The sequence below is a fragment of the Trichosurus vulpecula genome, chromosome 9 (genome assembly GCF_011100635.1).
Source record: "Trichosurus vulpecula isolate mTriVul1 chromosome 9, mTriVul1.pri, whole genome shotgun sequence".
Classification (NCBI taxonomy): domain Eukaryota; kingdom Metazoa; phylum Chordata; class Mammalia; order Diprotodontia; family Phalangeridae; genus Trichosurus; species Trichosurus vulpecula.
In genome coordinates this window covers 42,788,800-42,815,776 of record NC_050581.1, presented here as the reverse complement: position 1 = coordinate 42,815,776, position 26,977 = coordinate 42,788,800, and the positions used below count along the sequence as shown (strand labels likewise).

The window sequence follows — 26,977 nt, the reverse complement described above, 5'->3', positions numbered from 1 at the left end:
TCTCTCTGGGCAAGGGTAACCGTGCCCATCTCCCTTTCTTAAGTCCCTGGAAGTATTGCCATATATGGCATCTTTTCCCTTTTAATTACCCTGTCATGCTGTAGGGCCTCTGGAACTCAGCATAGATTCTTGGAATACACTGCTTAACCCTTTGTTTCCCAAAGGCATTACCAAAGTTTCCATGTGGTATTCTGGGGACATGTTTACTTTTGCTGAGAAAGTAAAAAGTGTTCTGAACCATGGCCTGTTTCCAGAATTCTCTGGGGCTTAGGTTGTTTCTAGCTCTCCTTCCTCACCCCTTGTCCTTCTAAAATGTCCTTCTTATTCACAGATCACAGAATTTCAGGGTTGGAAGGCACCCTGGCAGCCAATGGTCCAACTGATAGCCCAAAAAGAATCCCTGCTACAACACACCAGAGAAATGATCATCTAACCGGGGTGGGGGACCTGTGGCCTCAAGGGCACATGTGGCCCTCTAGGTCCTCAAGTGTGGCCCTTCCATCAAAGAGGACCTAGAGGGCCACATGTGGCCTTGAGGCCACAGGTGCTCGGCCCCTGTAACGTCTCCTTACAGAATTCTAATGATGGGAAACCCACTACTGACAGGAGTCTATTTCATGTTAGCATAGCTCTAATTGTTAGGAAGCTTTTCTTTATATGAAGCCTAAATTTGCTCCGTTGTAACTCCAACCCATTCCTCCTAGTTCTGCGCCTTGGGGACAAACAGAATAAATTGAATCTCTCTCCTACAAGGTGGACTTTCAAGTATTTGAAGACAACTAGAGACTTCTCCAAGATAAAAAGGCCCCAATTCCTTCAGCTGATTCTTACACGGCATGAGCTAGAGGCCCTTCATTGTTCTGGTTTCTCCTCTCTGGACTTGCTTCAGATGGTACCTGAAATGCATCACAACATTCCAGATACTGTCTGACCAAAGCAGAGTATGATGGGCCTCTCTTAAAGCAGTCTGAGACTGCATTAGCTTTATCACATCACCTGAAACTAGGCATAATAAGGGAGATAATTCTGCTGAAAATAACCACAGAATGTGCTCACTATCAAACCAAAACCAAATAATTTTTGGATGATTCTTACAATTTGTCCAAATAATGACAGATAGATTTAGAGCAGAAACAGACCCTGGAGCTGGGGTTCTTGACCTTGTTAATTGAAAATCAACTCAACAACATGTCTAACTCTTCATGACCCCATTTGGGGTTTTCTTGGCAAAGATACTGGAGTGGTTTGCCGTGTTCTTCCACAGTTCATTTTACAGATGAGTAACTGAGACAAACAGGGTTAACTGAATTGCCCAGGGTCACACGGCTAATAAGTGTCTGAGGCTAGATTTGAACTCAGGTTTTCCTGACTCCAGGCCCAGCGCTCTATCTGCTGTGCCACCTAGCTGCCCTGGTTCTTAACCTAGAAGTCTGTGAATATAGGTAATTTTAAAAAATATATTTTTATAATGGTATTTCATTATAATTAGGTTCCTTTTTAATCTTATATATCTTATTTTATGCATTTTAAAACATTATTGTGAGAGAAGGTACATAAGCTTCACCCAGACTTTCCAAAAGGGTCTATGATGCACAAAAAAGTTAAAAACCTGCCTTAGACGTTATCTAGGCCAAACCCCTCATCTTATAGATGAGAAAACTCTCACCCCCAGAGTTTCAGTGACATGTCCAGGGTTACACAGGCAGTAAATGTCACAGCTAGAATTTGAACTCATAGCCTTTGACTCCAAATTTAGCATATATTCCGCCATACGATGCTGTCTCACGTGTATTATAGTCTTAGAGCAAGGACCACAGTATCAGTCACCCCACAAAACTTTTACTACTTCTTCCTCCAAATGCCAACGTCAGCATACCTGTGCCTGAGTGGTAGTGTACAGAAGGCTTTAGAAAAACAATTTTAGTATCCTAAGCTATTTTTCAATTCCTTTTTTTTTAATCTGCCTTTCCCAGCAGTCTAACTTTTTTTTCCTTTTTTTAAATTAGGATTAGCCCAGTTTTGAAGATGGGAATCTTTGGGATTATTCCATGGATCTGGCTAATTTATTACAACTCATATTAAGAAAATGATAATAACATGTTAATCTCACTGTCTGTTGTCACTACACTGGAAGAGCCTGTAATTCCACCTAAGTATACAGCAATAAAAGTCACAAACCTCATTTTTGCTCCCTGATTTGCTCAAAGTATTTGTATTTTGCTCAAAGTTAAATTCTTGTTATCAAGCTAGTTTTCTTTTTTGTCAGTTGCTTTGTACTCAGCTTGTAAACACATTATGACTCATTAAGTGGAATGTTTTCCTCTATGCCACCAATGATCATGTATGCAAGTTGGCATCGCATGACAACTATCTCCAGTTTTCAAGATTATGAAAAACTTTTTATAAAAGAAAGGCTTTGTGCTACATGACCCTAGGCAGGTTACTTAAACTCTTGAGGCCTCAGCATCTCTATCCATAAAATGGGAATAATACTCAATCAATTAACTCACTTTTCCTAGACTGTTCCCCCAAACCAGGTAAGGTTCTCTAAACAGAGGAGTGAATCAGGATCCTTGAATTAGAGAACAGAATCCAGAGGACTAGAAGGAATTGCAAGAGCTCTAGCTTCATAATGCTTAAACAGAGGATTAAATGACTCATCTGAGTTTCCATTGATAGTATTGTCACTCAATCAACTGGCATTTATTAAGCACCTACTATGTACCAAGCACAGTGCCAAGAGCTAGGGATACAAAGAAAGGCAAAAGACAGTCCCTGCTCTCAAGGAACTCACAGTCTAGTGAGAGAGAATGCATGCAAACAACTATGAACAAACTCTCTCTCTCTCTCTCTCTCTCTCTCTCTCTCTCTCTCTCCCTATATATATATATATATATATATACACACACACATACATACATACATATATATGTATACATATATGTATATGTACATATATGTATGTATGTATGTATAGAGAGAGACATAGATGTAGATACGACAAACTGGAAGGAATCTCCGAAGGAGGGCAGAATCTCCCATTCCCTGCTTCTCTTTAGCACTGTCTCCTTACCATTATCCTTTCAATTCCTTGATCTTTTAAGAAGGCTGCCCAAGCCAGCCATCTCCTCGCTTCACACTAGGCTGTACCCCTTGGGATTTCTCCATCGTTAGAATGTAATCTCCTTGAGGGAAGAGACTGGCTTTCTTTTTGTTTATGTCTGTATTCTCAGGGGTCAGCTCGATTGTCTGGCACTACTAAGTGCTTAATAAATGCTTGATTGACATATAGTTGACTGACTATCATTTCCCAAAGTCTGAGGATCGTAGCAAGGTAAGAGTTGAAAGGAACCTTAGGGAAAATCTAGGCCAGTCCCCTCCTTTCCTAGACGAGCTGATGTTAGCCTTGTGGATTTTCCAGAATTGCAGCCCTATACATATTGAACTGCCTCACCTACCAGATAAGAACAATTCTGACTTCCCCCACCCATCCTACTGCTCCTCTTGCCAGGCCATCTTCAGAGAAAACAACACCGCTACCATTTTCTCTCTCATGAAAAAAGAATGTTTTTATTGAGGCTTTTAAAAATTTCCATCATTTTCCAATTTTTATTGTTGTTGAGTAGTTTCAGTCATGTCTGATTCTTCATGAGCCTATTTGGGGTTTTCTTTGCAAAGACACTGGAGTGGTTTACCATTTTCTTCTCCAGCTCATTTTGCAGATGGTGAAACTGAGGCAAACAGGTCATACAACTAGTAAGTGTCTGAGACCAGATTTGAACTCATGAGAATGAGTCTTCCTGATTCCAAGCTCAGTGCTGTATCCACTGTGCCACCTAGCTGCCCCCTCATTTTCCACTACCCTACCCCAATATAACTCTCCTTTGTGGCAAAGGAAAGCAGATAAGCAAAACCAGTTGACACACTGACCATGTCTGATATTGTAGATAGCATTCCTGATCCATAGTCCACCACCTCTCTGCTAAAAGAATATACACCATCCTCTTTCCCACTCTACCCATCTAAATCAACTTGGTCCAGAAAAGAAACCCACATGAATTCCTGGCCCACAGTAGCTTAATTTATTTGACACAAATAGAGGAAGTCAGATCTTCACAGCCTCAAGATGCCCTGTGATGCTCCCTCACTCACTTAATTATCATGCTTAAGAGAAGGAACTGTTTCTGAGGGGAAGAACCCTTGTGTTTGAGTGAAGATTTAGGGTTCACCACCCATTCCATATATTTCGTCACATTATACATCTCCAACCTCCAATCCACAATAGCCCTCCTGCATGCTATGTTTTCTAACTCTAACCCTGCCACACTTGCTTACGGACATAAATTTATTGGATCATCAATCTAGAACTGAAAGGGAACTCATAGGCAAGATAGGCCAATTACCTCATTTTACAGATGAAAAAACTGAGGCCCACAAAGACCAAGATTGCTCACATCCTCACTTCGAATTGTATTTAAAGGAAATAAGACTAAAAAACCCCACTTAGAAGTAAACGTCAGCCTTCCTTACTTAATTTCAGTAGCCAGAAAAGTTAGCTAACTGTCTAAGAACTCCTGATCGCATTGTCTGTTTGGCTTACTGAGTCTGGTCATTACCTCTGAACCAAAGCCAGAATATTTCATGCCAACTCATATAATCTCCTGATAACCTAAAAAGTCCTTCTTGTTTCAGCACTGCCACAGGCAGAGCAGGAATGGTTCCAGGCCAGCTCATTCTCTTCATTAGCTCCCTGGACTTAGACACTCCCAGCCTTGCAGACTAGAAAGTAGAGAGTATATGAGGAATGACAGCTAGGATTATAGCATACTACCTGATTCATTGTTGTTGTTGATGGCGGTGGTGATGGTGGTGGTGGCCCTTCCTTATTAAGAGAACCAATGACGTCAAAGGCGATGTCTTGACTTGCTCAAGAATTGGATTTAAGTGAGGCAGAGTTACCCAGAGTTGTCAGCCTCACTCTCTCTTCCTGAATCCTAGTTTAGATTTAGATTTAAAGTCGGAAGGGATCTTAAAAGTCATCTGGCATAATCTCCTCATTTTATAGATTAGAAAGAAAACTGAGGCCCAGAGAGGGGAAGTGATTTGCCCAAGGTCACTTGGCAAGTGAGCAGTGAAGGTGGGATTTAAACCCAGTTCCCCCACTCTAAACCTAGTGCTCATTCCAATTGACCATGCTGTCATGGAAGAGTGACTTCCCTCGTGGAATCCTATGGTTCACACTCTAAGGTTCAATATTAACAGCAAAGTGACTATCCCTCTGGATTTCCCTGTTTTTTCTCAGGCAGGATGGGTCCATGTGGCAGAGAGGACATCATTTCTGAATACCTAGAGGTTCTTGGTCACCCTATACCTGGAAGGTTCTCCCTCTTCATCCTCTGCGTCTTGGCTTCCCCAGATCTTTTCAGGTTCCAGCTAAAATCCCACCTTCTACAAGAAGCCTTCACAATCACTCTTAGTTCTAATACCTTCCCTCTATTGACTATTTCTAATGTGTCCTGTATGTAGCTTGTTTGTATACAGTCGTTTACGTGTTGTCTTCCCCATTAGAACATAAGCTCCTTGAGGGCAAGGCCTGTCTTTTACTTTTCTTTGTATCCCCAGAGCTTAGAACAGTGCTTGGCACATAGTAACTACTTAATAAATGTTCATTGACTAAGGCCAGCCTTAGGAACTGGTGAACTCATCAGCTTGGCCCTTTCTCTGACCTAGAAATGTGTTCTATGGTTACAACCTAGACTAGGACCCAGGACATTCCATTTCATTGTATTTCCTCCCACTGTGTATGCTGGCTACAAATAATCAGACAAGTGGGGGCGGCATGATAAGAGAAATGTAGTTAACTCTTAACAATCTTGGAATCCACAGAAAATTTAAAATCCCAAATTGGTTTCATACTTTCACTCAGCACATCTGTGGACCACCTGATCCACTTTTACTTGGCTCAGCGAAGGCAAACATTTAAATATTAGGATCTTAAAAATCAAGGAATATTAGAGCTGGAAGGGGCCTCAGAAGCAGAGATCACAGACTCTCTGAGCAGGAAGGGGCCTTGGAGGCCAACAAGTTCAACCCAAACCTGAACAAGTACCTATTCTATAACATCTCCCCAAAGTGGTCATTCAGCCTTCCCTTGAAAACCTCAAGTAAAAGGATATCCATGATCTCCCTAAGACATCCCATTCCATGGAGGTTTGTTCCAAGACTGGAGTCAGGAAGATCCAAGTTCAAATATGACCTCAGACACTTACTAGCTGTGTGGGCAAGTCACTTAAACTTTGTCTGCCTCAGTTTCTTCATCTCTAAAAGAGGAATATTAATAGCGTCTACTGCCCAGAGTTGTTGTGGGAATGAAATGAGATAAGTGCTGAGCAAAAGTACTTGGCGTAATGTAAGTGCTATATGAATATTACCTATTATTATGAATGACAATAATAATTGTCAGGAAGTTTTTCCTTGTATCTATCTTAAATTTGCAACTTCTACCCACTGCTCACAGTTTTGCTCTTCTGGACCAAGCAGAAGAAATCTAATTCTTCTTGCCCATTGATTACTAGATAACATCTCTCATTAATCCCTATTAGATTCATTCCAACGTCAGGATCATTTTTGGATTCTGACCCAGTTGTCCAATGTGTTAGCTATCTCTCCTGGCTTTTTATTCATTGTAAATTTGAAAAGCATGCCATCCCTGGGTTCACTCAGCTCACTGATAAAAAATTTTGGGGGGGGAGGTGGGGAGGCAAGGCAATTGGGGTTAAGTGACTTGCCCAAGGTCACACAGCTAGTAAGTGTCAAGTGGCTGAGGCCGGATTGGAACTCAGATCCTCCTGACTCCAGGGCCAGTGCTCTGCTCACTGCACCACCTAGCTGCCCCCTAAAAAAACTTTTTGAAGCAGCACACAGGCAAGCAGAGATACCTAGGGCCCTCTATTAGAGACCTTCATTCAGAGTCATGATCGAGCCACTGATGACCATACTTAGGGTTCAGTTATTCAAACAAAACGACCTCCAGCCCATCATATCATCTACCACATCTCCCCGCCTTGTCCATAGGCGAGAACAGTGATAGCAAGAATAGCTAATATTTTTACAGCTCTTTAAAATAATTTAAAAAAATAGAGCACTTCACAAATATTATCTCTTTTAGAGAACTCTGAGAGGTAGGCGCTATTATTAGCTGCATTTTGTGGGGATGGGGAAACTGAGAAAGATAGCGGTGAAGTGATTGGCCCAGGAGAAATGAATCTGCCTAAGACATTTTATTAAATATTTCGCTGGAATTTAGATCTGTAGCGCTTAACTTTGTTTGCCTCAGTTTCCTCATCTGTAAAATGGTCTGGAGAAGGAAATGACAAACCACTCCAGTGTCTTTGCCAAGAAAACCCCAAACGGGGTCATGGAGAGTCAGACAGGACTGAAAAATGACTGAGCTGAACTGAGGTTTGTAGCAGACTACGTATATCTGGAGTATTCTCTTCCCCTATCAATCTAGTATCTTCGTCCAAACAAAAAGGACATAGCACGACCTGTTCTTAATAAAGTTATGCTATCTCTGAGAGATGATCACTACATTTTCTGGATTTTCAGAAACTCTCACTTTTATAATTCATCCTGGAATTCTTCCAGGGCTTGAAGTCAAGTTCAAAGGCCTATAGTTTCCAGACTTTACTCTTCTCGCCTTTTCCCCCCCTTAAATCAGGGGGATTGCCTTTCCCAATTCCTACAGCCTGTCTTTGGTTCTCCAGGCTTTCAAAGGTCATTGACAGTGACTCAGGACCTACAACTTGTAGTTCATCTATCCTCGGAAAGAATTCCCCTGAGTCTAATGAGTGTGTCTAGTCCAAGTTCCTCAATTTACAGGCACCTGAGGCTTTGAGGAGTAAAGTCACTTACCCAAGATCATAAAGTAAATTAGTGGCACAGCCAGGGATAGAACCCAGATTTTCTTACTCTAAGCTTAGTCCCTTTTAAGAGGTAGGGGCTCCCAAGGATTGGTGACATTTTGTTATGTCACATTTTGTAGGTATGAGGTTAGGGTCTGACAAGTAAATGAGAAGCAAAGCATACTAGTAAGGTAGATAGAACATACTCGGAGGAAAGGAGACATAGGTTGGAACCTTGTCTTTATCGCTTGCTAGCTGTACGATTCTCAGCAAATCACGTGACATCTCTGAATCATCTGTAAGATGGGCACAATACTGCTGCTTACAAATTAAATAACACATAATGTATGTAAAGTGTCACATATAGGTGAACTCTTATCTTCAGAGTAAAAACATACAAATAGTGTATTCTAAAGTGAAATATAATTTTAAAAGATCTGGTTTGGATCTATGCCCTCAAATGATGTTGCAAAATAAAAAATTAACTGTACTTTGAACTTATGTAACAGTTTTCATGTCTGACTTAATTTTATTCTTATTACATTCCACTGAGATAAGAAAGGTGGGCAGAATCACCATATTTTGCTAGGGAAACTGAGTCTCTAAGGAGTTGCCAAAGTCCTCAAGTGAATAGAGCTAGAACCCAAATTACTGCACTAGTTCTTATTTCCATCAGCGGTTTAGTTGTGTACAATTCAATTTACAAGCATTTATTAAGGGCCTACTATGTGCCAGTAGGTGACGGAGATCCAAAGACAAAAGTGAAAATAAGTCTTCAAGGAACTCACATTCTACTGGAGATGAGGGTAGCACATGCACACACACACACACTACATATATATACACATACATACAGATAAAGAAATAAACACAAACTATATAAATACATACACACATACAGATAAATACACACGCTATATTTGTTCAAATTCAAATATCCATATTCAAATTATTTGTATATGTGTATATATTCAAAATAATTTCAGGGTAGAAGTAAGGATGGTAGTACACTAACCCACCTAAAAAAAGCCCAAGAGCAACTATTAGGACATTTTTGTTTGTTTTTGTGTTGTCTTTTTTAAAAGAAGGGGAAAAAACTGACCCAAATGGAAAAACAAACTAACTGGAGACCGGGTCCAGAGGGGGAACAAGCCATCCATTAATCACCCTACATGAAAGACAAAGAACTTATTCAGGGAAAGGAAGAAAAGCAGTAATCTATAGTCCATCAGAAACAGTGCATTTTTTATAAGGGTCAACTTTGGCCCTGGGAGAGATACAGGATCCAGCTGTTGGGAGTGAGTCACCTCCCGCAGAAGAGACAGCTACCCTATCCATAGCCTCTGGGAGCAGAGATCTGTATCACACCTGTCTCTGTACTCATTCCTGGAAACTCAGTGGCAGCTAAGGAGTGGGACCTGAGGGGAACTATCTCTACCCAATTCATGCTAGCTCTAGTCCCTAATATAATCAGTCTAGGGTCTCTTAGATCATTAGCCTCAAATATCACTCATGGATGCATCTGGCTGTCTTCAAAGATTTAATGCACTGAAGCTAGTAAGCAAGGCCCCAATCTTTCTTGCTGGGTACAACTGGAAAACTCCACCTGTCTCGGGATATAGAGCTTCAGTCCTCTTTCAAGCTCATCAACAGAACTAACGGAATTGATTCTTCATTCTCTCCCTATCCTCTTTAGGGCTGGGGAACCTGTGGCCCTCTAGGTCCTCAAGCGTGGCCCTTTGACTGAATCCAAACTTCACAGAACAAATCCCCTTAGGGATTCACACAAAGGGTCACACTTGAGGACCTAGAGGGCCACAGGTTCCCCACCCCTGCTATATTCAACGGAGCTCAGTCTTCAGGTGGCTTCCACATAGTAGGCCAAGAATACTCATATGATATCAAGCCCCTAGGAAGTTTCCAGGGGTTTATTCCAGCCATTACTGCTCCTTCCTCCTCAGAAACAGGCAAAAAAGTAGAGTTCTCCTCACCTCCTACTCATCCATGTCAACTCTTCACCTTCCCTACCCCCTTCCATATCTCTGGGGAACAATCCAATGACTGTAATCATGGGGCACATTCATTTAAAAAGTCAAATTTCCCTCTGTGTGTAGGGTGGTGGTAATGATGGAGTTTTGTTGGAAGAACCAAACTTTAGAGAAACAGGGAGACAGAAACAGAGAAAGAGACGCGGGAGGAGTCAGGTCATAGATCTTGAAAAAACTGAGACAGACACAGAGACAATGGAATTGCCAGGGTCTCAGGCCTAAGTAAATCAAAGGGAAAGAAAGAAACCTAGGAAGACTTGTATGAACTGATGTACAGTGAAGTTAGCAGAACAATAATAACAACGTTGTAAAGACAAACAACATTGAAAGATTTAGGAACTTTGAGTAACGCAATGATCAGCTGTGATTTCAGAGGACTGATAATGAAGCCCATTAACCCATCTCCTCACAGAGAAGTGTTGGACTCAAGGTACAGAAAAAGACATACAGTTTTTGCACGTGGCCAATGGAGAAAAATATGTTTTTCTTGACTACGCATATTTGTTTCAAGGGGTTTTTTTTGTTTTGTTTTGTTTTTGCTTTCTTTTCTATTTTTAAAGAAGGAAGGAAAGACAGAAAATAGGTTTTTGTTAATTGACAAAAATTATTTAATTTTAGAAAAATACAAGGTTACCACATTATAGTATAGAGAATAGTAGGAAAGCCAGAAGGGAACAAAGGCATAAAGCTTTGAAAGTTACATTTTGAGGTTATCATATGCTTAAAATAAAAAGCAAACAGTTCCTAAGAAGGATTCTCAGTTTCATATAAAATCCTATATCTCTCTTCTATTTTGTATATGGAAATACTCATTTTATTCAATGTTAGTTTCAGAATGAAAAAATAAAATAATATAAATCAGAGGGAGGGAGGGAGGGAAAGTCAGAGACAGAACACAAGTACATGTCTACATATGTGTATTAAACAGATTGAAAACAGCAGCTTCACTTACGTGCACAGGATAGACTGATCTTCCCGGTCTGTGAACAGAAAAGGAAAAAACCTAGGATTAGAATCAAACCAAGAGCTGAGAGTTCTTAATGCCACTTTAAAGACTTTTAATTTCTCCTGTCTCCTACTCGGCCTCACCACATCTGTGAGGAGTAAGGGGAAGGATTAACCAACTATCCCTAGCTCACAGAGAGAGGCCCAGGCCTTGACAGTCAAACTCAGAACCCTAGGGCAGGTCAGGGACCAAGCACAGAGTCTCAAGGCAGGTCACGGACCAAGCTCAGAACCCCAGGGCAGGTCAGGGACCAAGCTCAGAGCCCCAGGGCAAGGCAAGGACAAAGCTCAGAACCCTGGGGCAAGTCAAAGAACAAAGCCAAAAGGAAATCCAAGACCCCTGGTGCCAGGAGCATCAGTTCCAGAGCGCTATGAGAATCCTGGGGGCACTACATCCAGCCATTTCTCAAATGTCTCCAGATAGGTGATTCCTTTATGCTATAGTTAGCACTCCCTCCTAGCTGGGACTCTGGGCAGCAAACTTCTTTTAAAAGTGCTTTTAGTCTCTAGAAAGAACCCCTAGAATGGCCTAACACTCCTGCAAAAGAATAAGCTAGAGCCATTTGTGTCTCTAATAGTCCACAGGCAATTACTGACCACCCACTGTACTAGGCATATTGATTGGTGGGAGATCCCAAAGAACTAAAAGATGTGGTTTGTGCCATGAAGGACCTTGGGATCTTGGGGAGATTTATCCATGAGATGACAATGAGAACAATTACAAAGCAGCTTGTGGACAGATGGGAATGAGTCATCTGCGCCAGATAGAGTTAGACAGGAAAAACTCTGTTCTCTGGGCCAGGGAGGAAGCAAATATCCCCTCCACGGAGAACGAATGGACCAATCAACAGAAGTGTCTGGAGCAGAAATCCTATAGTAAGGGATAGTGAGAACAAAGGCTAGAGAGGTGGCATGAAGAGGAGCAAATATTGTGTGCAGCATACCCTCTGGGGATTTTATATAATATGTTGGAGATGAATCTATTTGCCTCAGGCTTTATAATCCCTAGAGGCAAACAAACCAGGCTGATGCAGCCGCAAGTTCTTAGATCTTCATCTGCTCACAAGTAGTCATCCCAATATCACAGAATAACACGTGACCAGAGGCAAAATTCAAACCAAAGCCTTCTCAATAACTCATTCATTCAAGTGACAGAAGGATCTAGTTCATGGTAGAATCATGTGGTGCTAACGTCTCCCAAAGGAAGGGGGAAAAAGAGGTAAAACTGCAAAGGGAATTTTAACTTCTGTTCTTTCTCTCCTTTCCCATCCCTTTTAAATTTATGGAATTCCTCCAGGGAGCTGGATGGGCTTTGAGTATTTGTGGGGATTGTGGAAAGAGGTGCTGAAAAGCTCAAGCCTGAGCAGATCTGAACTTCAAGCCCCGGGGCTGATAAGACAGCCTTTTAGCTGGAGTAGTGAGGAGCTTAAAAGGCCTAGAGAGGGAGGCAAGACCTATCAAGCCGCAGAAAGCAGCCAGAGCCTTACCAAATACCAGGCCTTTGAGAGAGGGAGCCTAAACTAACTTTCCTGTGATTAAAATTCTCAATTTCAAATCCAGCTGAGTCCTTTTTAGGCCCTCATCCTTTGACCTTCTAGGCTAGGATTCTTAAGTGGATGAATTTGATCTCCTTTAACCTTGAGACAGGCAGATAGCAAATACTGCTCTCTTACAGAAATGTGGGAAAAAAAATGAGGTGTAGAAAAGGATAGCGTTAAAAACAGAATCCCAAAGCCCTGAGTTGGCCATCTCCACCAACTGTAGCAGTTTTTGGGACTTTTTTTGGTTAGTTTAGAGAATTCCCAATGGGAAAACTCTTGGCAAGTGGTCTGTAACTTATAGCTTTGGAGAGTTGAAAGTCGTTAAGCCACTGACTTGCCCAAGGTTCCACAGCTAGTCTGTATCAGAGGCATGACTTGAGCCCAAGTGTTGCTGGACGACAAGGATAACCTTTCTATACTCTTTAACACGCTGCCTCAAAAAAAAATGTTGCCTTTCTCCATCAGTTCAACTGTTACCTCCCACCAGCAGTTACCTGTACTGAAATCCTCTCTGTCCTTCCACTTTTACTCAATGCCAAAAATCTGCTTGAAAATAGAATCATATCAAATACAGATAAATTCAGGACTGAGGATAGGAATAGTCACACCGCCCAGATGGACAGGTTCCCATGACAATGGACTTTGACCCCAAAGGCCCAACTATTTTGAGACAGCAGTTGTGATTGTGTGACAAACAAATCCTCTTAATCCATTTTCATCAATGACAAAATGGAATAATTTTCCCACTGATCAAAAAAAAAATTATGCTTAAAGTGTGAGGAATATACGTGTCAGATTTTAGCCAGAGGGCACTTCGCAGGACCCCAGAGATAATAACTGGAGGATGATTGACTTGGGAATGCTAGCTAGAAGGCTGCTTAGCGGTGGAGACCCATGGCCTGGGAAATTCCCATCTGAAATGCACTGGTTCGAAGCGTGGGAAGCCATCTGAGATCAGTTTAATGGGAGACACTGATATTCCACATAGTTATCAAACCATGAATATTCTGGACCCGGGGAGTAAAAGCAGACTAGGATTGTTTGGTGCTTCCTCTTTCATTCATTCCTTGAGCCCCGATTTGATTTTGGATCCTGAAAAGGAGGCCTGGGTTTGAATTTTGCCTCTGCCACTGCTTACCCTATTCACACTGGGTAAATTCTGCCAGGTAGCCTTATCCCAAAATCTCAGTTTTCTTGTCTTTGACATGGGGGTGATTGTTCTTGTTTTCTCCCTTAAAAGGCAGTCGTGGATGACAGTGTCATAATGGCTACAAGGATCGTTCACCAAAGCTGCCAACTAACTACTGCCCAGCTTCCAAGACACCAGAGCTCTTGCTCTCTTTTGAAGGCATCTCATCTCAGCCATCCGTGCCTCCCAGGCTTACAAACCTCATCTTCATTCCTCTCCCTCCTCCCCTTCCCTAGAACTCTAAACAGCTGAGTAAGTAAAGAGAAGTCCCTAATCTCTCGCTCAGACTTGGATTTCTCACTCGCTTAGAAGTGGTTAGCATCTCAAAAATCCTGGTGAGAAGAGGCAGATGGTCTCTACATCCAGGGTGAGTTTTCCCAGGAGATGAAGTGACTTGGCAAATCCCTTCCCAGCTCCCTCCTCCAGCCTGCCCTTGGAACCATGGAAGGCCCCCAGCTCCCAACAGAGTTGGCTATTTCTGCCTGATCACAAACATAATCTGATGGTTTATCACTATGAAACAGCAAGTTGGCAACCTGACCATAAAAGGAGAAAATGAAGCTTTGAGCTCCACTCACTTGCTTCCTGCTTCTTTAGACTCGTTCCTGGCTAGACTGCCCAAAGGGTATGATTCCCATGCCAAGAGACTGGGATCCAGGGAAAAGGAGGCCTTTTACCAACCGAGTCCTATCCCAGCTCTCATCTGCTTTAGTTGTATCTAGAAACTAAATTCATTCTATTTCCTCTCCTTTCCCCAATCCCATGGAATAGCTTTTCATCAGGGGACCCTCTGGTCAAAACCTGCCACCAGAGACTCATGAATGTGTCACCTCTACCATCCTGGTAAATAAATCGTAGCTACTGCTTACCTTCTCAATGGGTGGGGGAGGGGAAAAAGAGAGGCAAAGAATTTGAAACTCAAATTTTTTTAAAAAATGAATGCTAAAAATTTTTTAAAAAGAAATGAAAAAAAAATGCTGATAAAGAGAAAATCCAATGCCAGGGCTAGAAACAGATCCCTAATGCTAGTATGTGGTTCTCATATTAGTATGAGACAGACCTGAGCATTAATGGATAAGACTAGTGGTGTGCTGGTAAATGCTTAACAAGTGACTCTCCAAAAAACAAACAACGGCAACAAAACTATACTCCCAACACACTTTTAATTTTAATCTGCATTACTAACATTTTCTCCGTACTTCAATAGCTCAGCAAGTATTAATTAAGCTCCTACATCATGCCAGGCACTAGGAGCAAATCTTGCTTACTACCTGTTTTTGTACTTCCTGTAATTTACATTTTTAAATAAAGTTTAATCAGCCCTTGGGCTGTAGTTTGCTGACCCATGATCCTAAGGACCCAGACCCTATTTGTGAAGACTTGATTAGGAAAGAAATGGGATGCTAGGTAGACAGCTGAGAAGGGAAAGTCACTACACTCATTCAAACAAGGAGGCTAGTTTTTTTTTTCAGATGCTCCATTTGGATTTCAGAAGATGGCCAAACAGCCTCTCAATCAATCACAGGGTAACAGAATCTTATTAGATGGAAGGGACCTTGGACACCATCTCCTCCAGTTCCTATGTGAAGTAAGAATTCTTTCTGTAATGTATCAGGCTAGCCTCCACTTGAAGACTTCCTGAGGCAACCCACTCCATTTTAACAACTTTAATTGCTAGGTAACTCAGAATGAACCAAAATCTGGTTCCCTGTAACTTCCACCCATTAGTCCTAATTATGCCCTTTGAAGCCAAGGAGAACCAACCTGATTCCTCTTCTAATATGAGAGAATAATGATCATGTGCCTCCTAAAGTTTCTCACCTCCAGAATAAACATTCCCAGTTCCTCGAGGGCTCCAAAATACTGTGAGCTCTTTCCAGAAATCAGATCCACCCTCAAAGGATGAAGGATTTACTATTTTTGAAGGTCTTCAAGCAGAGAGACTAGATAACCAGTCTCTGAGGACATACAGGAAGGCATTTCAGCTTCCAGAGGAGTTGAAATAAATGATCAAGTTTTCTTCCAACTCTGAGATTCTGTGATATGCCAACATTGAGGACATTTTTTTTACAAAATATGTCGCAATGTCTGGAAACAATTTCCAAAGAGATACTGAATCACAGAATGTCGGTGTTGAAAGGGACTTTACAGATCATCTCAACTATTCCTTTTACTTGACAGGTGAGGAAGCTGAAATCTCAGAGAAGTTAGAAAATTGAGATCCAGAGGGAGGCAGTACAGTGAGTGGAAAGAATCCTGGACTTGGGGTCAGGAAACCTGGGTTTGTAACTCTGCTCCAATATTGACTAGGGCTGTGACCATGGAGAATTCACTCAAGCTCCCCAAGCCTCAATTTTCTCATCTGTGATATGGAGAGAATAAAACTTGCCCCATTTACCTCAAGACAAGATTGCTGTAAGGAAAGGACTACAAAGTCCTTACAATGCTAGACAAAAGTGAATAATTTGTATTTATGCCAGTGACTGTGAATAAATGGTCCAAGGTCTTATTCAGCAGAGCTAGGATTAGAAATCAGACTTCATTCAATTTCCAATTTGGAAGGAGCATAGGATCACAGACTAGAACTAGAAAGAACTCTAGTCCCACACCCACATTAGACAACTTGAGAATTTGCCCAGGGAGACACCACTTGCTTACTTGGAGCCGTGACACAAAGTCTTCTTCCCCCAAATCCAATATGTTTTCCACTCTACGTGGATGGAATCATGGGTTAGTCACTTTATCTTGGTAGACCTCAGTTTTTTCATCTGTCAAGCTAAGTTAAGTCAAGACATATTAAGCACCTACTTTCCAGGGACATTGGCCCCTGTGTTGTTCCCCTTCTCCCTCTCCAGACTCCAGGCATTTTCTCTGGCTGTCCCCCATGCCTAGAATTCTCTCCCTCCTCATCTCCACCCCCTAGATTCCCTGAATTCCTTCAAGTGCCACTTAAAATTCCTCCTCCTACAGGAAGCCTTTCCTGACTCCTCTTAATTCCAGTATCTTCCCTCTGTTGATTATCTCCAATGTATCTTGTCTACATCTTGTTTGTACATATTTGTTTGTGTGTTGTATCCCTGTTAGAATGTAAGCACCTCGAAGGCAGGGAGTATCCCCCACCTTTCTTTGTAGCCCCAGTACTTAGCACAGGACCTGGCACAGTTAATACATCCTTATTGACTGAGTATGTGCCAGGCATTATGCTAAGTGCCGAGAGTACAAAGAAGGGCAAAAATCATCCTTCCCTCAAGGAGCCCACAATCTGAAGAGGGAGACAACATGCAAATAACTATGTACAAAAAAGATATACAGGACAAACTGGAGATAATCTCAGAAGCAAGGCACTAGCATTAAGGGGAATCAGGAAACGCTTCTTGCAGAAAGTAGAATTTTAACTGAGCGCCAACGCCAATCGTCCTGACCTACGTCAGGAGAGAGTGAGGCTGATGACATGGCACAGCTCTGTCTCACTTAAATCCAATTTACTTGCAAGTCAAGACATCACCTTCCTGATGTCATAGGTCTTCTTTGAGAGCGAAGGGTGAACAACAAACAACAACAAGGATTTTAGTTCAGTCTTGAAGGAAGCCAGGGAGACCAGAAGGTGAAGCCTAGGAGGCAAAGAATCCCAGGCACAGCTAACAAAAATGTCAACTGAAGAATATGAACTAGATGAGGAGTTTTTAACCTTTTTTGTGTCGTGGTTCCCTTTGGCAGTCTGGTAAAGTCTATGGATCCTTTTTCTCAGAGTGTTCATTGCTTCCATTCATAATTGAAGGAAATGCTAAGTTTCATTTATTCTTTAATGAAAATAAAGATGTACATGCAACTGGGCAACTGGGAAATAAGATATACGGGCAATGGGGTATAGAAATCTATCTTGCCCTATAGGAAAATAGAAGAAAAGGGGATAAGAGAAAGGAGGGGTGATAGAAGGGAGGGCAGACTGGAGGAAGGGGTAATCAGAATGCATGCTGTCCTGCAGCGGGGTGAGGGGAGAGATCGGGAGAAAATTTGGAATTCAAAATTTTGTGGAAGTGAATGTTGAAAATTTAAAATAAATACATTTTTTAAAAATAAAATCTTTGAAGGCCATCTCAGGCAAAAAACAAAGAAAAGAAAGATATAATTTTTTCCCATCCAAGTTCATGGATCCTCTGAAATCTATTCACAGGCCCCTTTGGGGTCCATGAACCCCTGATTAAGAATCCCTAGACTAAATGAATTCTAAGGCCTCAGCTCTAGAATTATAGGATCCCATGACTTAGAGATTATCAGCACCAACCTCCACCTGAAGCTGTATTCCTTTCCTACAACATCTCTGACAAATCATTCAGCGTCTGCTTGAAGACCTCCAGTGATGAGGAACTCATTATATGTTAGCTCGTTCTATTACCGGACAACTTGAATTGCTAGGAAGTTTTTCCTTATAGTGTCTTGTAGCTTCCACCCTTTGGTTCCTAAATCTTCCCTCTGGGGCCAAACAGAACTTGTCTGACCTGGCTTTCACATTACCAGTCAGTCAACACCCCAATGCTAAAAGCTTGTAGGAAAGGAAATGTGTTTGTATACTGTCTTGTAAATGTTCTTCGACATTCTCCAACAGTGTATAGTCTGTCTCCACAAATGGCCTGTGGACAGATGTTTTCAATTTTCTATCTTTCTCCTACTCCAAACTTCTTCAAACTTCTTCAATGCTCTGCCCACAGCAACAGCAGTAACAGTATTAGAAACATTAGTAATAGTAATTAGTAATAACTAATTAATAAGAGTATTAACAGTTCACATTTCTATGGCATTTGAAGGTTTATAAGTTGGTTCCCTATAACAACAACCCTGTGAAGTGGGCAGTACAAGCCTTATGGACATCATTTTACAGATAAAAGTAATAGGGGTAGAGAGATGAAGTTATTGTCACACAGCCATGCAGCAGAGCAGCTAGGTGGTAAAGCCGACACAGTGCTGGGCCTCATCTTCCTGAGTTCAAACCTGATCTTAGACACTTACTAGCTGTGTGACCCTGCACAAGTCACTTAACCCTGTTTGCTTCAGTTTCCTGATTTGTAAAATAAGCTAGAGAAGGAAATGGTAAACCATTCCAGTGTTTCTGCCAAGGAAACCCCAAACGGGGTCACAAAGAGTCAGATGCAACTAAAAAAATGCCTATATACATAGTAAACCTCAGAGCTAGGACCCAAACTCCAAATTCAAGCTATTGTTACATGACTGATAAAACTGGAAGAAATAAAATAGATGGATAAAGAATACATGTGGAGAAGACCCAAGTTCAAATCTGGCTTCAAACACTTACAAGCTGTGTGATCCTGATCACTAAATCTCTGCCTCAGTTTCCTCATGGGTAAAATGGGGAGAAAAAATAACATCTACCTCCAGGATGTTGTGAGGATCAAATTATTATATTATTATAAATTGTTCAGTGCCTGGCACCTAGTAAGTGCTATATAAATGTTAGATATTATTATGATTATTTCCAAAGCAACATACAAATAAATGCAAATTATAGAAAACAATATTTTTTTAATCTGGAGAGAAGATATTTGTTGACAAAAATACAGTTAGTTAAATGTAAATGTGTAAAGCCCTTTTTATTGCGCTATATGTTATATCATTTTCTATTGGCAAAAATATTTAAGGTTAATTTTTTTTATTTGTTCAAATTCATTAATTTCTATCCAACTGTTGTGGGTTTTTAAATCAGTGTTCTCATTTATAAAATGTCTCTTAACTTTTATTTTGGGCCAGAATCATTAAACATCAAGCAGTAGGTGGGGGAGAGACCCAAATGAGTGCAAATTAATATGGGTCAAATTGGTTACCTATAATGTGCTGAAAACCTGTAGAGTACCTCTCACTAATTAATATTCACTGAGCCTTTAGTACACTCTCACCTGGTTTCAGAGATTCAGGACAACTTGGCGACCAATCCCTGTAATGGACCTTCTACTTGGCCATTGAGATGGTATTTCTATTTCTATTTCCAGAAAAAAAAAAATCCACACTCTACTCCCCTGGCTATAGGCATAAAGCCAAGAAATAAACAGTGAGAGACAGAACTTCTGACAGAATCTTGTGGGTGCAAGTGTATTTACATAGTATGTATATATAGCACATGTCGCACCCCTTTACAGATATGTGGGAAGCTAAATATTTATCTTAGGGTATAGATGTCTATGTATACAGCCAGAGATGTTGCATCTTCCTGTGGCTGCCAACACATCTTCTACTGAAGATCTTGTTGGTAGAAAGACTAGTAGGAATCCTTGGGGGAAGGGTGAGAAGGAATAAGGGGCAGTATAATACAGAAGAAAGAGAGCTGGCTTTGGAGTCAGAGGAACAAGGTCCGCAATCCCTCCTCTGGCACTACCGTGTGACTCTGGGCAAGTCACTTAGTGACCTTGGGCCTTAATTTCTCCATCTTTAAAATGAAGGGTCAGACTAAATGATGTCCAGGGGCCTTTCCAGATCCAAATCTGTGATCCGATGGTTTTTTACAAGACCCTCTTCTCTACTTTCTTCCACTCTCATGGCTATAACTACCACTTCTATGCAGATGACTCCCAAATCTACATCTCCCATCCTGACCCGTCTTCTTAGTGCCAGACACTCATCTGGGCGTCTCATTGTGATCCCAAACTCAACATGACCAGAGCCAAGTTTATTATCTTTCCCCCTAAACTTGCTCCTCCTTCTGGTTTAGCTGTTTCAGGTAATGGTACCCCCCCCATCTCTTAGTCTCCCATGTTGGGAACCCTGTGTTACCAATGACTCTTCTCTCTCACTTTAGGTCACTATCAACACCTATTGGTTTAACTCCTCTATGGTCTCCTGGATCTGTTCCACTTCTCTACTTCCATTGTCTTAGTATAGGTCAGGGGTGGGGAACCTGTGGCCTCGTGGCCACATGTGGCCCTTCAGGTCCTCAAGTGCGGCCCTTTGACTGAATCCAAACTTCACAGAACAAATCCCCTTTATAAAGGATTTGTTCTGTAAAACTTGGACTCGGTCAAAAGGCCGCACCCAAGGACTAATAATAATAATAATAATAGTTGTATAGCACCTACTAAACTATGTGCCAGGCACCATGCTGAGCACTTTACAATGATTATCTCATTTGATCCTTATTACAACCCTGGGTGGTAGGTACTATTTATTACTATCCCCATTTCAGAGATAAGGAAACTGAGGCGAATAGAGATCACATAACTTGCCCAGCTAAGTAAGTCTCTAAGGCCAGATTCAAACTCAGATTTTCCTGATTCCGAGACCAGCACTCTATTTATTGACTGCACCACCTAGCTCCCCCAACCACCCATCTAAACTATTGGAGGCAGCTAGGTGGTGCTGTGGTGCATAGAACGTCAGGCCTGGAGCCTCAGTTTCCTCATCTATAAGATGATCTAGAGAAAAAAATGGCAAACCCCTCCAGTATCTTTCCAAGAAAGGTGATGGAGCATGCATGTTAACCAACTCTTGACAGAGACGTGAACTTAAGGTACAGCCTGAGACATTATACATATGTGTATATATATATATATATATATATATATATATATATATATATATATATATATATATATATATATATATATCTCTACCTAATATATACATACATACATACATACATATGTGTGTGTATATATGTATGTGTGTGTATATAATATATATATAATTATATATATAATTATATATATATATATATAAAAATAACCAATATGGGAATTTGACTTGCTCGATTAAGCATATATGTTACAAGGGGTTTGTTCTTCTTTTCTTTTCAATGGGAAAAAGAAAGAATAGAAAATAGATTTTTTTTATATTTGGGGAGAAAAAAAGAACCGCAGTGAAACCATAAGAATAAGAATTTGTACCTGTACTATTATGTGGGGATAATAATATTTGCCTTACCTGCCACAAAAGAACTTTTCTGAGGATAAATTAAAATAATGGATGTGAAAATATTTTCAAAAACTAAAAGCATCCAATGTATATAAAGTATTAAAATCATGACTTTTCTTAATACTGTATGAAATAAATTGTACCATTATAGAATCCCAGATCTAGTTTAACCCTATCATCTTACAAATGAAGAAACTGAGGCACAAAGAAGTTCTGAGGCCACAAATAGTAAGCATTGGAAGTGGGACATAAGCCCAGATCCACTGACTCTAGAGGCAGGGTTCTATGCACTGTACCAAGCTGACTCCCTAGATGCCGGGCTGGGAGAGCAACAAATTGCTGTTTGGTATACCTTTGCATATCCCCCTAGTGACTAGCACAGTGTTCATGTGGGTATACAATAAATATTTGTTGACTTTGATTTGACCTCCCTGAGTTTATCAGGGGGCAGTAAAAGAGATGCATTTACAAATTCACCATTGCCAGCAATGACCTCATCCAGCTATTTCTGTGACAAGATCAGAAAAATTAAGAGTTTCTGATGCCTTGCAACAGCATCCACTCTTTTCTAAGTTAAGAAAGAGGAATGGAGAGAGAGAGAGAGAGAGAGAGAGAGAGAGGGAGAGAGAGAGGAAGGGAAAGAAGGAGAAAGAGGGGGAGAGAGAGAGAAAGAGAGAGAGAGAGATAAGGAAGGAGGAAGAGAGAGGAGAGAAAGAGGAAGGGAGAGAGAAGAGAGAGAAAGAGGGGGGAGGGAGGAGAGGGAAAAGAAAAAGGAGAGGAAGGAGGGGAAGAAAGAGAGAGGCAGGGAAGGGACTGAGGGAAGAGAAAGAGAGAGAGGAGGGAGGGAGGCAGAGAGGGAGAGGGAAAAGGAGAAGGAGAGGGGGAGAGAGAAAAATGATCCTTCTCTAGCTGGCAAATCAACATACCCTAGTTTATGGAGACCAAAAAGGGATAATTATTGGCTTATGAAGTCAATCTTTTTTTAAAGAGTGGCTATATCAGTTTGACTATAATTGGGTGAGAAAAGATATTTATTGTTGGCACCTAGTACAGGGACTGTAGAAAAATATCCAAGTTTCCTTTCCACAGTCACAGTGTAATCTTATCTGTCATTCATTCCTTCCGGGACCCAGGAACAACATGGGGAAGAAAGTGTCCGGAGGGACTGATTATCAAGGAAAGCTAATTATGCTTTCATCACATTTGTTGTATTAATTCACTTAACTTCAATTTTCCAACCTCTAAGCTCCCTGAGATTTCAAAAGAACAAATTGCAATAAATAAATAAACAATGATGCTGGAACATGTCTGCCGCCTGCCTCTGCTCCCGGGTTTCCAGGGGTTGGGGTCCTGTACATCTGTCAGAGACTTTCTGTTCTCCCCTCACCAAAAGTAACTCATGTTTTTCTGTCAGTCTTAGAGGCTCAGTGACCACACACTTCATTCAGTAGCTGCACCTCTATTCTTGAAGGATAAGAAGTATCTCAGCCTGTGGTATCTTCTTCTCCTCCTTCTTCTCCCCCACCCATTTCTCCTGATGTGGTTATATGATTCGGTGGCCATCATACTCTAACATGAACCTTCTATTCTAGTCAGGTTCTCCTTACTATTCCATGAATTCCCACCCAACGCGCTTTCCCTCACCCACACCTTCATTCCCATTATTAACTTTTCTGATCCCTTCCACCAAGATCTATTTGTCAGTCACCCTCACCCATCTCCCTCTCTTCAAATATCATAGCACTTAGAGCCTACTGCACAGTATTGTCTTCCACTGTTTTAACTCAGAAGGTTCTTAATAATTACACTATCAGCTCCTTTGAAAACAAGGATTGTACTTCCCAAGTGCTTAGCACAGGGCTACATGCACATTAGAAGGACACTAAATACTTGCTGGTTGATTGACTGACTGACTGATTCAGTACCAAACAACCCCCCCCATCTCCTTTTACCCCCACCCCATATAAGTCCTCTGATCTTTACAGGTTTTCCATGTAAGGTAGAACATGGAGCATAAATAATGTAAAGATTCGGGCCACAAAATTTCCCCTTGTCCCTCCTCCCACAGTACCATATGCAAAAATAATAATCAAGCCTCCTAAGTAATGCCAATACCCTTGGGTCAACCATTCCTTGAGGTTTTGCTTCATTATTTAATAACAATGGCTCCTCAGTTCTTTTCCCCAAACTCCTTCAGGATGGAATGAGCTCCACAAAGCTGGCCAGGCCCATTTCCCGAGAGACCAGGCCCCACTAGGCTGATTTTTTTCAGGAGCTCGGGTGGCTGCCATCCCTCCCTCCTCATCCTTAAAAACATGACAATGGAACAGGAATTATCCCCACTTAACATGGTCTTCTAGGTACTTCAGAGTGGGTCTCTTTCCTATGCCCTAGACCAGAATGTACCTCACTGTCCCAGGTTTAAGGATATCTAAGAATTCCCGAGTCCAAAGACAGCAGTTACATTCAGGAAAGCAACTTCTCCTAACTATTCTCCACTACACACAGCACATGTACCTATCAATAACATCCAGATATATCCAGATACACTGCCTGGCTTTATTAAGCTTTTAATAAATGCTTTTTTTGTGGTTATGTAGTCATTCAGTCGTGTCCAACTCTTCAAGACCCCATTTGGGGTTTTCTTGGCAAAGATACTGGAGTGGTTTGCCGTTTCCTTCTCCAGCTCATTTTACAGGTGAGGAAACTGAGGCAAACAGGGTTAAGTGACTTGCCCAGGGTCACACTGCTATTAAGTGTCTGAGGCTGTGAGGAAGACAGTCAGGAATATGTCTTCCTAACTTCAGGCCTGGCACTCTATCCACTGCACAACCTAGCTACCCTTAATAAATGCTCTATCTAAATTAATTCATTTCCACTGAAATATTATATTTGAATTTTTATTGTATTACTATATTTTGGATTTTTTTTACATAGCTAGCAAAATACTTGAACAAACTGAAGAAATACTGAGGCAGAGCTTAGTTCTGCTCTGGAGAAGGGAGGATTTGAGGCCATGAAAAGTAGGAGAGATCCCTGGCATCTGTCTGAGGCGAAGGGGTTTGTGCTACTCCGCTGCTACTCTAGGTCCATGAGGCAGGGAGAAGAGGTCAGAACAGCATTCTCTTGTGAGGACCTGGGAGCTGGCTCCTAGCACTGTCTATGCCCGTATTTGCCAAAGCTATTTGTTCCCCAAGCCATTTCTTCCCTCCCCCACTCCCGCCCCTTAGCCCTCCTCGTGTGGGAGGCTGCCTTATGAGGGAGCTCAGAGTTGGTTTTTCCCTTTTTCAGTCACAACATTCAGGGACCCTCTCTGCCTGCCAAAGAATTCCCTGACCCAGCCAGGAGAAGCCTGTGTGGCTCTCAGAGGCAAGCAAAGGGAGTGATAAATTTTCCTTGGGTGAACCTCCCCTCACATCCTCCTCATCCCCAAGGAAGATCAGAAGGGCCCTTCTCAAGTGTCCTCCTGTCACCCCACCTGGTTTGTCTCCCACAGCTCACCCCTCAAGAGGAGGCCCAGCAGACGCGGGGTGGGGGGGGAGACAAGGAATTTTGAAGCTTACCTTGCAGCATACTCCTGTAGGCTGTATCCGCAATGGCGTAGATGTGGGGTGGCATCTCATGCCTCTTCTTTCCTTTGTACATGTCAATAATCTTCTCTGAATAAATGGGCAGGTGTTTATAGGGATTGACCACAACGCAGAACAGGCCAGAATAAGTCTGTCAAATGGAAAGCCACAGATATCTATGCTTACTCGAAGATATTCACAAACAGCAAATAAAGGAGAAAAAGCAACTAGTATTATACTAGAAACCCTTCCATATAACAACAGTGCGAAACTGGCAGGACTAACATCAGCTTGATAAACCAAGGAATAAAGGCTTGTTGAATGAAGGAATGAATCCATAACTTATTCCTTTAGATTGTAAGCTCCTTGAGAACAGGGACTGTCTTTTGGCTTTCTTTGTATTTTAGCACAGTGTCTGGCATATAGTGGCCACTTAATAAATGTTTATTGATTAATTGAACATCATCAGTCTTTTACTGTGCGTGTTGGTTAATGTTTCAGGAGACAGGATGTGGCCTATCATAAATCTGAATCCAGGTAACAACGAACCACGTAATAACAGGGCTCTTCTCTGTTCATAGTGCCTGTAGTTCTGTAGCTGTTATCCCATTTCCCAGCACTTTTGGGAGGCAAGTGGAGGAGAATTAAATAATACTATAATTCTCATGTTAGAGACTGGGAAAACTGATTGACAAAGATGGTAAATGATTTCCATAAAGTCACAGAATAAGTTGTAGGAAATGGTCATAACACTAGTCATGCCCCACTTTTGCTCAAAAATCTTCAGTGACTCCCTATTGTTTCTTAAATAAAGTTTACTCTCCTTTGCTTAATATGGAAAGCCTTCTAAAATATATCTTTCCAGACCTCTCTCACATTATTCCTTTACACATACTATTTTATGCTCAACTTTCTGTCTGTGCCCCAAAGATGTACTGTCCTCTAATCCCTCTGTTTCACTTTAGCTATATACTCTATATCTGAAAAAATCTCCCTTTACCTTTTCCTGTTGAATTTTTACCTGTTTTTAAAGTCTAACTAAAATGCCACTTTCTCCGGAAAGCCATCTCTTATCCCTTTAAATAGCACTGTTTTATAAATACATGTTTAAGTATATATACACACATAAATATATAAATATATATATATATTATTGTACCCGTATATATTATGTGTGTATTATATTACATGCGTATATCCATAAATATGTGTATACACACATACACACAGTTGTGTGATATTGTCCACTACAAATATGTTTGGGGATCTTATCTCTCCACTAGATCATCAGGTCCTCAAAGCCAGGATCCATAGGGATCATTTCTGATCTAAACTATATATAGTTAGCAAGGTAGCTAGATACCTCAGGGGATAGAGCGGTCCTGAAATTAGGATGATCTGGGTTCATTTCTGATCCCAGATATGTAGTTATATGACCCTGGAAAAGCCACTTAACCTCTGTTTTCCTCAATTTCCTCATCTGTAAAACTCAATAATAATAGCATCTACCTCCCAGAGTTGTAAAGTAGTCTGAAAACATTAGAGCATCAATCACGTCAATGCTAGCTATTACCGTTCTTATTTCGCTAAAGCCTACCCAGCTGGATGGTACACAGGAGGCATTGAAGAAATGTTTATGGATTGCTCATGGATTGAACCAGTGCTGAAAACCAAGCCTGAGGACTCCCTCAGACGTTAAGATTCAGAGGATAATAGGTTTGAATCCTTGTTCTGACTCTTACTGTGTGATCTTGGATACGTCACTCGGTTTCCTCATTGGTGAAATGAGAAGGTTGGGCTGAAT

General features: G+C 41.3%; 1 protein-coding gene across 2 annotated transcripts in view; it reads right to left on the bottom strand.

Moving 5' to 3' along the window:
- The window catches only part of MYH11 (myosin heavy chain 11), a 118,724-nt gene that overhangs the window by 64,209 nt on the left and 27,538 nt on the right, over positions 1-26,977 (bottom strand). For both annotated transcript variants that reach the window (XM_036737868.1, XM_036737870.1), the window contains exons 3-4: positions 25,168-25,324; positions 10,905-10,932 (exon numbers count right to left, since the gene is read on the bottom strand). In XM_036737868.1, coding sequence (XP_036593763.1) covers positions 10,905-10,932; positions 25,168-25,324 — 185 coding nt within the window. The remainder of the gene's footprint in view (positions 1-10,904; positions 10,933-25,167; positions 25,325-26,977) is intronic.